This window comes from Ovis aries, chromosome 2, assembly GCF_016772045.2.
Source record: "Ovis aries strain OAR_USU_Benz2616 breed Rambouillet chromosome 2, ARS-UI_Ramb_v3.0, whole genome shotgun sequence".
NCBI classification, from domain to species: Eukaryota; Metazoa; Chordata; class Mammalia; order Artiodactyla; family Bovidae; genus Ovis; species Ovis aries.
Window position 1 is genome coordinate 74585357 of NC_056055.1, and position 14029 is coordinate 74599385.

Below are 14029 nucleotides of genomic sequence, written 5' to 3' on the forward strand. Positions count from 1 at the left end.
CCACCAAGGTCACTCCTGGGCCCCTTCTCCCTCACAACTCAGGCCCACAAGAGGCAAGGCCATCTCTGACACTTCCCCAAACAGTCCTTATGAGGAGTGTGTATTTTAATTTACTTACTGCAGACGACTCACAGCCGAAGATCCACAACAAGTCATCCAGATCTTTTTCACCGACTGTTTCATCAAGAGAAATACCAAGCTGTAGAAATGAAAATATCAGCTCTAAATGCCAGGATCAGGGCTGGCATAAAAAGGAATACATCTGAGGAAGCTGTAGTGAGGTGGGTGAACTTTAGGAGACTGTCTTACAGAATGAAGTAAGTCAGAAAGAGAAAAATAAGTATCTTATATTAACGCATATACATGGAATTTAGAAAAATGGTTGTGATAAACCTCTTTTCAGGGTAGGAATACAGATGCAGACTAGAGAATGGGCTTGTAGACACAGAGCGGGAAGGAGAGGGCGGGATGAGTGGAGAGAGGAGCTCTGACAGGTATACACTACAGCGTCTAAAATAGGTAACTAGTGGGAAGATGCTGTATAGCACAGGGAACTCAGCTCAGTGCTCTGTGATGGTCTAGAGGGGAGGGATGGCGGGGTGAGGTGGGAGGGAGGCTCACGGGGGTGGGGATATATATATACTTATGGCTGATTCATGTTGCTATACAGCAGAAGCCAACACAACATTGTAAATCAATTATCCTCCAGTTAAAAATAAGCTTTAAAAAAAGAACTGAACACACACACACACACAAATCAGGGCTGAAACTCTAATAAGAGAAGTCCAAGGGGAGAAAGTGCTGGACAAAACTCTCCGTTGTTCTAAAAAAACAGAATATCATTATGTCCAGGTGGACTCTCGGGCAAAGCAGGCTAGTCCAGTCCCAAACTTCACAAGATTCAGAGTTTTACAGCCACATCTGAACTCTGACAGGGGCACCCCTTTTGGTATTAGATAAGCTCACCATTTTCTTCCCTTAACTTGTCTCATCTTATTGCTTATCATATTGTGAATAAAGGAGTAGTATGAGCAAAATACGTGCCTAAAAGTTCCATGTATGAAAACACAACACCTTAAGGAAAGTTGACAATGAATCACCACTTAAAAAGTCACAGCATTCCAAACTGGAAATGAAAATTGTTTACAAAAAGAGACAGATTGCACCCAAAGGTCCAATACTGAGATCTTTTTTAAATAAAAAGATATTTTAATGAGAAAAGTCATGAAAATTTATAGAATTTGTAAAATGAAACTGAAAGTTTGACTTACTGTGCCATCCTCAAAGAGCCGAATATTTATTTGTCGCTGAGCGGCCCTGCCCAAGACCTCCTTCGCTGAGCAGCCACACTGAATCTTCAAAGTGTCAAAGAACAGGTCATGCTGGAGTTGGTGCCCTGCTCGCTTGAGACCTAGACAAAACAGGAGAGCCACCAGTCTCTACAGAGAAACCTGACCCTCTGCCCCGTACATCTCACAGAGAAGTGGAGAGGTAAGTCCTACTACAGACTGTTCCTGGTCCTACCCAGAGTTTTGGTTGCTGCTTTCAAATTTTAAAAAATTAAATATTTATTATTATGCTGTGGAGAGTTGTGAAATACATTTTAAAATGGAGGGGAAATCACCATAATTACCCTATACTAATAACTAATGGTTACTTTTTGGTACAGATTCCTCTGTACCAGATTCCTCCCAGATTCCTCTGCACAGATTCCTCCCAGAAGGGTGTTTATGTATGTGTGTCTATTTGTAATATATCACATATATATATACTTCTTTATCCTGAAAAAAATATTTAACATATCATGAACACTTGGCTTTTCAACAGATCAAAACCTCCATCATTATTTTTAATGGCTATATAATATTCAAACTTAAATTATGTACCATAATTTTAACTAATTACTTAGTACTGGACATTTAGGCTATTTCCAAGATGTAATATTGCAAACAATGTTTCTGTGGACACCCGTTACAACCTTATCTGATTATTTCCTTTGGAAACATTCCTAGAATTTCTGGACCAAATTGTAGGTACTTTTTGATACAAATCGTTTAAGTGCCCTCATAAAAATGATACCAATATCAGTATTCTTTTTTAATCTTTGCCAATGTGATGGGAGAAACACTATTTTATTCTTTCAATTTACATTTATTTGGTTAATAGTGAGGTTGAAATTATGTATGTTCATTTGTATGCTTTCTTTTAAAATTACATTTAATGTCCTTTGCTCAGTTTTTTCTCAGGGTGTTCATCCTTCGTGTATATAGGGTCGAGGGGACTGAGCAAAAGCTCAGTATACTAAATATATTAATGCTCAGTCAATCATAGATGCTGAAAATAATCTTCCCCGGTTTTTATCTGACTTTTAATTTTGCATGTGACATTGGACATGCAGTGAATTTTAAATTTTACTTATTCACAATTATCAGTCTTGTTACAACCAAAATTTTTAAAATAGACAACTGACTCACCTTCAGACAAAATCAAAGTGGCATTATGTACCCTCCTAGCAATATGTTCCAGCCCATGGGACCCATGGTAGATTGCAAACATCACAGCCATATTCGCCAAGAGAGCCTAAACAAAGAGCATTTAAAGAATGATGTTCAGCAATGTGATAGAAGACAGATACTGAAACTGAAAACAGGGAGTAAGCAAAATGACCAGACTTCCTGCCTTCTCTATGCAGTTGGGAACCATTTATAACCTGCCTGGCCATCTGAGGGAAAAAAAAAAAAACAGCACCTAAGGCACCTTAGAGTCACTACACTAAACCTTTGAATGTGACCGTTAATAAGAGGTTTCATTCATGCAACATAATTTTGTCACTCGTAAAGGGGCAATCACTGTCATCAGATATGCGATATTTAACATTGGAAAACAGTGGAACAAAGACCTCAGGGGAAAAAAGTGAGATCTAAGAATTTTAGGCTCAATAAAATGGTTCTTCAAAGATAAAAGCAACAAAAATTTTCAAACACACAAGAACTCAGGGAGAATGATTCTCTTGAAGTCTCAAATAAAGCACTAAAAACTGAATTGCAGCCAACCAAGAGGTGAATGGTAAATTAACAGCAAAGGACCACCAAAGATAAAAATGCAGGCCACAGAGGATAAAACCAAAATAAGAAAGCAGGAGATACAGTAGAAAGGGAAAACCAGAACCTATGGCTTATTTCCTGCTGACAGTAAGGTCACCTTCTCAGGTAAGTTATCTCTTTTGACTGTTGATTGAGGTTTCACAGAAGTACTTACAGGGGTATATCCTAGTGTGATACAAAATGGGAAAGAACAGCATTGAATCTCTCAGAGATTCGGGGAAGGAGTCCAGCATAGGGAGCAAGGAAGGGACCACTGTGATGGCACCTTGGATCATGGAGAAGGATAAATCGAGGGTGGCTTGGGTCAGATACCAAAATGAGTGCCAACTTGGGGGAAAATAATGGAGGCCCACCTCCTGTTTCTCCTCCTTCTGGCTCTATCGCTCCCTGTTTACCTTCTAACCATGCAATATCATCCATGGTATCTGGTTCAAACAGGTGAGGTCAGAGATTCCTCACCTGCTTTAGTCCATTTGATTCTCCCACATCTCCTAATGTCTCATCGGTCCAGCATCACAGTCTTTCTGAAGTTTCCAGTCCCACTAACGTGACCTTTGTGCTAACATACTAGGTCAGCAGTTCAAGATTCACATTTATGGCCAATCACCCCAAGGAGGGAAGGGGCCCTTCACGAAGTAGAAACACTACTCAGCTGAGAAACACAGCGCTTTGAAGTTGGATGATGTTCAGTATCAGATCTGTTGTCTTAGGTACACTTTTCCTCTGTGAGGCTGCTAGAAGGAATATCTCTGTGGCAACTGCTGAACAAGAAAGAGTTCTTGAAAAATGCCAGAAAGTGAAATCAGAATCAGTAAAGAAAATGAGGAAAAGAAGACATCAGAGAACACAGCAGTAGGCTTTCTTGGACCAAATCCCAGAGAGAGTTCAGACACTCTTGTGGACTCCATGTAACAATTAGAAATAAATACAGAGGAACCACAACACCTTACAGCTATGGAGAGTGCATTTCTGAAGTAAAACATCCATAGAATAGAGTATCATGGCTTGTGGCTATGCTGCCTGGAAATGAAAACTCAGGCTAGAGTTCACAGAATACTCTGGAAATCTCTCATCACAGAAGTCTTGTGGAGGTTGATTCATGTTCCTTTTTAAACTAGAGATCATGAACTAGAAGAAAAAAAGGAAGTAGGAACATAACTTCTGTTCACTGTAGACAGCTCAAGTTAACATGGAAAATTAATTCAAGCCTTGAAGCAAAAAACCCTTAGTGTACTTAGTGATCAGAGAGACACCTTCTGGAAGAATATGAGCAGAAAGCAGCAGAGGAAGAGAAGATATGTTAGCAGAGAATTCAGCAAAAAATGAAGGGTAAACTATAGAAAGTAAAGGCATCATATAAAGATCAATTTGCTATCAACAGAGGACAAGCTTGTGACAACTGGCTCCTACCTGTGATAATAAAGGAGCTCTTCCCTGAAAAGCAGCCATTTCCCTGAGACAAAAAATATAATGCAAGAAAACCAACAGAGGATACTGTTTCAATGACCAATGACTATAGAACAAGCTATTACTGTTGGTGTTGTTTAGTCATTAAGTTGTGTCCGACTCTTTGAAACCCAATGGACGGTAGCCCGCCAGGATCCTCTGTCCATGGGATTCCTTAGGCAAGAATACTGGAATGGGTAGTCATTTCCTTCTCCAGGAAATCTTCCTGACCCAGGGATTGAATCTGCATTTCCTGAACTGGAAGGCAGATTCTTTACTGCTGAGCCACCAGGGAAGACGCAGAACAAGCTATAAGAAGACCTTATTGTCGACTGCATCCCTGGAGAGGCTTTCTAAAGTCTGGTGGTGGTATGTGAGCCAATGCCCCGAGGGAGAAGAACACTGTACTGCCTGCTGAGTTATCTACAAGATCTTTTTCTCTGGCCCTGAATAGAAGAGATGAACCTAAAATGGATCATATGCTCAGGTGTGGTCCTCTGCCTGATCCTAGGAATTGGCTGAGTGTCAATGAATACTGCTCCCTCTAACCTGAGCTCTTGGGCAATGTTCAAGTAACTCCTCCTCTCTCATCCCATCTGTTTCAGGAATACCTCTCATGAGTTCTCAGTAAGAATACCCTATGACCACCACTGACTGGCCAATCTAAACCATCCCCTCAATATAGTCACCTCAAGTATCTTTACTCGCCTTCTTCACACTAACCTGGAGTGCCTCCATCTCAGCCTTAAGAGAATTACCACACATAACAGATCTGCCCTGCAGCCAAGAATTCCAGAGACCCTAATGGGTGACGTATGTACATACACGGAACCCCAGTAAAAGACAAGACTGGCATTCTGACAAGACCACAAGGCTTCTCTACCAACAAGATCTTGTCATTTCTGGTGTGCCAGCTGCTCGGCAGATGATGAATGAATGAAATAACAACTCAGTAAAATGAATAAGTAGGTCATTTCTGTAGACTGTAAGGCATTCAGTGAGCAGGTCAGGTTTGTGATCCACCTGAGCTGTACAGATGTTGCTGGTAGCCTTGTCTCTCCGGATGTGTTGCTCCCTGGTTTGAAGAGCCAGACGATACACTTCTTTTCCACTGACATCTCTGGACCAAGAATAAAACGTTCAGTCAGCACAGATCATCACAGTACTGAGAGTTGCCATAAACAGAACTGCTTCTTTCCTTCCCACCTTGAAGTGAATTCAGCAATGTTACTTAGGTGCTAGTCCATAAAGAGCAATTTCCAAACTATCTTCTTCCAAATAGGACTACTAATTTTCAGTTTGCACCCTGAGGAATTGAGGCACTGAGATATATATAGTAAGTTGGAAACCTTAAAAGAAAATTTCCCAGTAATCTCCCAGCCTAAAATAATGATGATAATTGAAGATTAAACTCCACTCTGAGCTTCTTTAGGAGACTCAGAGAACAGGGAAATACTGGACAAGGGAAACAGAATTTTTATACCAGAAATCTGAGCAACTATGTGGTTATAAAGTTAATAACCTTACCACTTGTCTCTAGTAAAATCCCTTCTTTCTTAATGCAATTAAAAATCTAGATAAACACAGAGATTCAGCAGTCTTATCTTCTATTTCATCAACTTTTTGGTCCACTTTCCAAAAAGGTCGGAATTTCAACACAAAAATCAGAAGATAGTAATTGATATATGAAATTATTTTAAAATCAGAAAAACCTCTGCCTCATCTCATCTGGTGAAGAGAGATCATTGAAAGAAGCTAATGTAAAAATACCTAAAGAAAATATCATTTTTACATTAAAAAGCAAAGTGCCTTTTGCTATCATGTGACAAAATGAAAGTATTTCAGAACTTCTCATCATCATCACATCAGCACTAATCTAGACTATTCACTTACTTACATTAATAGTCCAATTTTTATGAAAGGTCAAAAATAATATGCTAAATCTCCACAGTAATAATCATGGCACTCAGCTAAGTTCTTAACCTGATGATCTTTAGCTGTGAGAAGCACCCGATAAAGTATATTTGGAGGGACTTCCCTGGTGGTCCAGTGGTTAAGAATTTGCCTTGCAATGCAGAGGACTTGGGCTCAATCCCTGGTTGGCGAACTAAGATCCCACGTGCCATGGAGCAACTAAACCCATGCACCACAACTACTGACCCCACGCGCTGCAACAAGATCCCACGTGACACTACTGAAGATCCCGTGCCGCAACTAAGACTCGATGCAACCAAATACACAAATAGATAGAGCTGAAACACTTTAGAAGGAAGTACATTTGGAAATTACTCAAATAGCCGAGGGGCAAGCCTCTAGGAAACAATGTGGGTCACACTCAGTGTGTGCATAACAGTCTCTTACTGCACTTGTCTTTACACAGCCACATGGCAAGCTAATCCTTTCAAGAAAGAGACTAGTTAGATATAGAACACACCTAAAATAGTCAGTCTTTCATCAACCTAAATAAATTCATTTCTATAACTTCAGTACAAATGTGTTATGCATTGCATGCATGCTTTTCCAAATATGCACAGATTCATGGCATTTGAGAAAAGGTACATGGCATTTGAGGGCTAAATATAGGAGAATGGTGTGTGTGTGTGTGTGTGTGTGTGTGTGTGTGTGTGTGTGTGTTGGGACAGGTTAAGGGGTAGATAGGGCATTGATACCCCAAACATTAGTATCCTAAATATACTCTTTCTTCTGACTCTATGTTCTATATTTCCTTAACTGACCCAAAATGACCCTGTTAAATTCCAAGAGATATCAACAACCTTTGTGAGCAAGAGAAGGAGCAGGGAAAACCACAACCACAGTAAAAGGGAAGAAGCATGAGCTGCTTTACCTTGTTACCCCCACCATTCTTCCAGGCATCATCCTCACCAAGTTTTCCCTGACAGCAAAAAAGGCTGCATGTGGTCCACCATAGCCCAGTGGCACCCCAAATCTCTGTGAGCTGCCCAGGGCGATGTCTACCCCAAATTCTCCAGGAGGTCTCAGGATGCACAGAGCTAAAAGGTCAGTAGCACAGCAGGCCAAGCTCTAGAAAGGAAATAAGAGAAAATGGAAAAGGTTGTGGCCTTCCCTGAGAATAGTGGGAGGGTATCAAATTATCTCCATTACAGGCAGACTGGCAGAGTTGGTTTGTACCCTGTGAAATGTGTTTATTCATTCATTCATTTAAAATATTTACTGTCTACTATGTGCCAAGAGCCAGTGAAGAAAACAAACTTGAAGAAAGGAGGTAGGAAGGAGGCAGCTTTACCATACTAGGTGATAAAGGTGTGGAAATTAAAACACACCAAAAACAATAACAATAATCATTCAAAGTTGAGACATTCCTCCATGGACCCCCACAAGGAAAGGTTCTCCTACCCCGGCCTCGTGGGCTCTCTCCACGAGCTCTGTGAAGTCCTCCACCTTCCCCTCAGTGTCTGGGTACTGGAACAGCACTCCACTGACATCTTTACCGCTGAAGTCCATTTCATGGGGTAACTTTAGCTCAATGAGGACTCCAGAATACCTGGAAAGACAAAGAACGACCATGTTTTTGGTTTAAAGGGAAAATCAAATTACCTACAGTTTCTTCTCCGTGACAGATTCCTATTCGGTGTCTTCCTCAGTGCCCCACTGCCTACCCCATCCCAACATGATCACATACACCCCCATTCCACACCTAGCTCTTCAGTACTAACGGTGCTTCTCATCTAACAGCTCAGCTTGTTTCTCTCTTCTATCCTTCTGCTCCTCTCCCCCTTTCCTATCAGAACATGCTCCTGGGACAAGAGCAGGAACATGCCTTCTTATGGCTATAGAACCAATACCAGTAATGGAAGAACCGTCGCTACCTTGACCTTAGATGGGTCTTAGTGAAACTGAACGTCTCTCAGTTGTGTCCGACTCTTCACGACCGCATGGACTGTAAAGTCCATGGAATTCTCCAGGCCAGAATACTGGGTAGCCTTTCCCTTCTCCAGGGGATCTTCCCAACCCAGAAATCCCGCATTGCAGATAGATTATTTACCAGCTGAGCCAAATGGGCCTTAGGTGAATGGAAATCTCGGTAAGACAAGGAAGAAAATCTTCCTTAGTTCTTGTAACTATCTAATTTCTATCATGTTAGAGAACCACTTCTGAAGGAATGGTGGTATGGGTTCAGGGGAAAAGCTTTCACAAGGAAAAAGCAAATAAACACACCCACATGTGGCAGCTGTGCTGTGTTTGTTTTATTTGATTACAGCAATTTAAAAAAATGTGCTTTCATCGACATTGTACTAACCTAGGTATTATGCAGATTCCTAGGAGCCACGTTTGTAGGAATTTCAGACAGGAGCCATGTTTGTAGGAGTATATACAAAATTAGGACAATGTGTGAGAGTTCCACTTTTAGTCTGTGCTTTTCAAACTTTTCAAAACACTGTTGAAATTATTTTGATATTCTTAATCTTCTTTTTACAAAAAGAAGACAAAACAATGTGGTAACTTAATAAAAGACAAAGGCAATCAAATCCACTGTGTATTTTCCCCTGAATTCTGACACAGTTAACTTACCAGTAAGATCATGGGAAGCAAGTGGGAGGGAAAATAAAACTCAACAACCCCAATTTAAACCAGTTTCACCTCCAATCACTTTGGAAATAAGAGGAAGAAACAATAGAGATGAGCATAATATTATCCCCGAGTTCAAAATACAAATAAAATTAATTACTTGGCTCGAGTTTGGACGACAGCAATCGTTTGTGGGTGGCAACGGGGGTCAACAAAAAACTTCCTTCTCTTGTTCTGCCTGTTGAAAAGAAAAACTGCATTCAAACATGAACATTAAAGAGATCAGAGTATCTTCTAAGAATGCAAAAAAAGAGATGGTACTAAATGAAAGTCTGAGCATAGAATAAAAAATAATCAGTCACTAATAACTAACGGTGATGTTTCCTGATCAGAACTGCACTGAAATCCAATTCAAATTCCAACCCTATTTAGCAAAATCAATCTTGAACTGGTTTAAATTTTTAAAAATACACTATGAGGAAAAAGAAACAAAAGGGTAGTAATTAGGTACAAGTAGAAACAAGAAACTAAGTCTTCTAAATAAAAACACTTGTGAACTTTATTGCCAAAGGAGCATTTGTTGTTTAGTTGCTCTGTTGTGTCGGATATTTTGTGACCACATGGCCTATAGCCTGACAGGCTCCTCTGTCCATGGAATTTCCCAGGCAAGAATCTGGAGTGTGTTGTAATTTCCTTCTCCAGGGGATCTTCCCAACCCAGGAGTCAAAACCACATCTCCTACATTGGCAGGCAGATTCTTTACCACTGAGACACCAGGGAAGTCCCAAAGGAGTACTTACAGATTATCTAAACCAAGCGGTCCTCATTCAAAGGAAAAGGATGGGATTCAGGAAACTTCTGAATCAGTGAACATGTGGAGATCTGGGAAGAATGGGTGACTCTGAGGCAGCATGGAAGCTCTGAGCCCTTTCAACATACCCAGGCCTATGCAGACCTCCTGTCTGGCTGTTCCTGAGTTATATCATTTGCTAATACACTGCTTCTAGTAAATAAAATGTTTCTCTGAGTTCAGTGAGCCACTCTAGTAAATTTAATGGAACCTTAGGAGGGGATCATGAAAACCCCATAGGTTGAATACAACCTGGACTTGAGATTGGGATCCTGAGTCAGAAGGGGCTGTTGGAACCTTCTTCTATAGCCAGCTGGTCAGAGCACAAAGAACAACCTGGGCTTGTGACTTGCATCTGAATTTGGGCAGGGGCAGAGGGGTGGGGTACAGTCTTATAAATCTGATCCATGAACCTGTGGAATCTGATGCTATCTCTAGGTAGGTGGTGTGAGAATTGAATTCTCAGACACCAGTGGGTATTTGTTTGCTGGTGTGAGAAGAAACCCCCTCCCTGACTGGAATTGGTACCAGAACCAATTTAACCACTCCTCAAGCCTCTGGAAGTGAAGAAGGAAACTTACATGGGCATTCAGAGTGCAAACAAAGAATGTTGCCCCCCAGTTCTACTAGGATCAAGCTATCAGCCACTGCAGTCACCCAGTGGACTAGGGCCAGCACCCCAAAATCTCAGATAGACACACCATCAATGTGGGCACATTCCCTACTAGAGGACAATCCCCATGAGAATCTACCCAGAAGGAAGTTAAATGTATTCACAAGACAAAGAATGAAAGAAGGCGAGGAGCTGGAGAATAGCTGTTAACTAAGTGTTAACCAAAGTTAACCATGACCTAGCAACTGTACTTCTGGAAATGTGTCCTCAGAAAATAATCAGAATTTCTGACAAAAATTTATCCTAAAGATGCATAAAAATAATCTAATAACAGTAAAAAATGGGAACAAACAGTGTGAAACAATAGAGGTGAGGTTACATAAAACTCCCACAATAAAAGCCATAGTTTAGAAAACTCACTGAAGAAATAGGAAATGTTCCCCCAAATATTGTGAAGTAGAAAAAGAAAACAAGCTATAAAACATTAAATACAACCTGAGAAGAAAATTCATCATAAAAGAGAGTGATACTTATTTACATGTTACATTACAGATTGCTAGGCATTCTTCCTGTTAACCATAATAACAGAAACAGTATGTAGAGGGCAACAATGTGCCCATCTGAGAAAACTGCATTTCCCCAGGTGACTTTAGGTAGGAGTGGTCAATGAAACATAAGTAGGTTGTGAAGTAGGGGCTTCCAAAATACTACTGGCTTATTTTGCTAGAAGTGCCCTTTACTTCTTCCTGAATGCAGACATGATGGCTAGAGCCCCAGCAAGTCATCTTGTGATCAGGAGGACTATAGACAGGGGCCATTGCCTACCATTGCAGTAAACAAAGAATGTTGCCTGCCATTCCAGTTCTGCAAGGATAAAGCCACTCGGCACTGTAGCTGCCCACTGATGGTGCACCCTGATAGTTCAGGATGGAGAAAAACAGGAAGTATTATATGCTTTGGAGACACCTAAGATAGTTAAGAAGCACTCCTAAGGAATAATTTTAATGAGCCCAGATTCTTGCATCTTCCCATACACTGAAAAGTATTAACATCATTAACCTGAGATGTCTGTTCTTTGTGATTTGCAGTAATCCTTTGATGTTCAACTACATGGGATTTTCTTCCCCCAGCAAAAAGTTCCTACATATTCTGGTTCCTCCCTGACCTCTTGGCAGCAGTTCCTCAGAGCTGTATGAAAGACAGTCTCTGGGACCATTGTCCTTGGTAAGACCCCTGGATAAAACTTAACTTGCAACTTTCAGGTTGTATCCTTTTCTTGCATCTACAGGATGAAAGCCTCACACTGAGGATGAGGCAGAGAGAGGCGGGTATCAGTCCGTGATGCTACCTCAGAGCTGCTGTAACATCCCTGAACAACACTATGTATGTGATGAGCAAAATGTCTTTCTTAAGAACATAATGTTAAACAATGAACAGCAGTGGCTTTTTAAAGGTGATACTGATGTAGTGTATCTCATACACATGTGTGCGTGTGTACTTGAGAGAGAGAGAGAGAGAGGGGCAGGGGAAGCCCCACCCACACAGCGGTGGTGAGACTGGCCGATGTCCCTTGCTCTGGGCCTCTCACCTGTGGCAGAGCTGCATTGCCTCTGCAGCCGCGGTGGCCTCATCCAGCAGGGATGCATTAGCCATGTCCAAGCCTGTGATGTCACACACCATGGTCTGGTAGTTGAGCAAACTCTCCAGTCTCCCCTGAGATACCTCTGGCTGGTATGGAGTATACTGGGTGATCCTGTAAGGGATACAAAAGGCTATGTCCAAACTGTGAATCCACTATTCAGAAAAAGCTCACAAAATGCATTCATTTTAGAATTAGGTTTCTGAAGGCTAAGTTTTCCCCTCTTGAGAATGATATAATACATAGATAAGCTTACTTGTCTTCTGTAAGGAAGCTTGGAATTAAATCATGGCGATAATACTTATCCTTTGGTTAGGGATAATCAGTACATACTTTTCTATCCCTCTAAGTTGCATCATCTTACATTTACATTTCAAGGACCTTATCATAAGTATGTGTTTTATTGTAAACTGGCTCTTAAAATCCACTTGAGCCTATCTGTGGTATTAGAAACAGAATTTTAGAAAAAAGCTCACCTCAATCATAGTTCAAGAATCTAATATCTAATACTCAAGACTTTTGGCTTTGGGGGGAGCAGTTTTGTTCATACTAACCAGAAGTCCTATGTGCACCTAAAAAATTAATAGAGGTCAATTTAAGAATTGTCACTCTCCAGTTATTAGCAGTCTATGGGAGTTAACTCCATAGCTATCAAAATTCAAGAATGCAAATAGTTAGAAGGCTGTATAGACACGAATTTTAATCTTATATCCTCCGGCTATTAGCCAAAAATATGTCTTCATCCCTTCATCCCTTTTTATCATTCCTTCATTTATTTACTCATCCCACAAATATTTGCTACATGCCCACTAAGTGCCAAAAACTATGATAAGTTCAGGTGACACATCAAAAGTAAGATGGGTAACAGTCTCTGATCTCAAGGAAAATATTACAGCAGGGAGAGATAAAATACATGAAATCACTTTAGAGTGATAAATATTCTAAATAAAATGAGAGATGAGAGGATGGCTGAAGACCTGGGACAGAGGGATCTTTTCATCAAGAATCCATTCACTGTACTACCAAAGTGTGTCAGACTGGAGTCCATGTTCCCACCTGTGATTAGCATTGTTTCCTATCTCTTTTGTTATCTCTTTTGTTTTCATTCCTCCAAGCCTGAAGAGTGTTTTCCTTTCTTTCCTGATGGTAATCACACTCAGTGTATTCCCATCTTTTTTTTCTTGGTAAGGCTTTGAAATCAATGTCTTCTTACCTCTGAGGGAGGAGAGAGTGGGGGGGCTTACCTTACCAAGCAGTACAACATTAAGACGGTGAAATAATTTCCCTGAAATGTTCATTGGTATAGTAGTGTATGTGTGTGTGCTGTTCACACAGTTTGTACAGCAGAGTACATTTTTGCTTCAATTAATTCCTTGAACAGCCTAGCTTAGCAACTGTAAATCAGTTTGCCAGATTCTAAGTGGCTGGTGAACCGGAATAAATGAGACACACAATACGTAACGTAGACAAAGTAGAAAGGGAATCTGAGCAGAAATGGGGTCATGCAAAAGGCATCAACAAGGGGCAACTGTGATCTCAGATCAGATAAGATCTTCATACATGTGTCTGCAACAGAAAGACATATGCTTAAATTGCCTGCTAACATGAAATTTTCATTTTACTCACTATTATTATTTGACATGTAGACAGGCACAGAATTAGACACACATACACACACACACGAAACCAAGCATATACATGTATCAGCCAGCCCACCCAAAGAATTCATCATAGCACTGAATATAATATTGAAAAATGAGTAACAAACTGTCTACTAAAGGAAGAATGATTAAACAAATTAGAGAACATGCATATAATACTATGGGTTG

The 14029-nt window shown here is 40.6% G+C and overlaps 1 protein-coding gene across 1 annotated transcript in view; it reads right to left on the bottom strand.

Annotated features, from left to right (window-relative positions):
* Positions 1 to 14029, bottom strand: part of GLDC (glycine decarboxylase) — an 84984-nt gene that overhangs the window by 47628 nt on the left and 23327 nt on the right. The window contains exons 4-11 of the mRNA XM_004004372.6: positions 12150 to 12314; positions 9259 to 9336; positions 7926 to 8073; positions 7396 to 7592; positions 5574 to 5670; positions 2475 to 2580; positions 1272 to 1411; positions 119 to 199 (exon numbers count right to left, since the gene is read on the bottom strand). Coding sequence (XP_004004421.1) covers positions 119 to 199; positions 1272 to 1411; positions 2475 to 2580; positions 5574 to 5670; positions 7396 to 7592; positions 7926 to 8073; positions 9259 to 9336; positions 12150 to 12314 — 1012 coding nt within the window. The remainder of the gene's footprint in view (positions 1 to 118; positions 200 to 1271; positions 1412 to 2474; positions 2581 to 5573; positions 5671 to 7395; positions 7593 to 7925; positions 8074 to 9258; positions 9337 to 12149; positions 12315 to 14029) is intronic.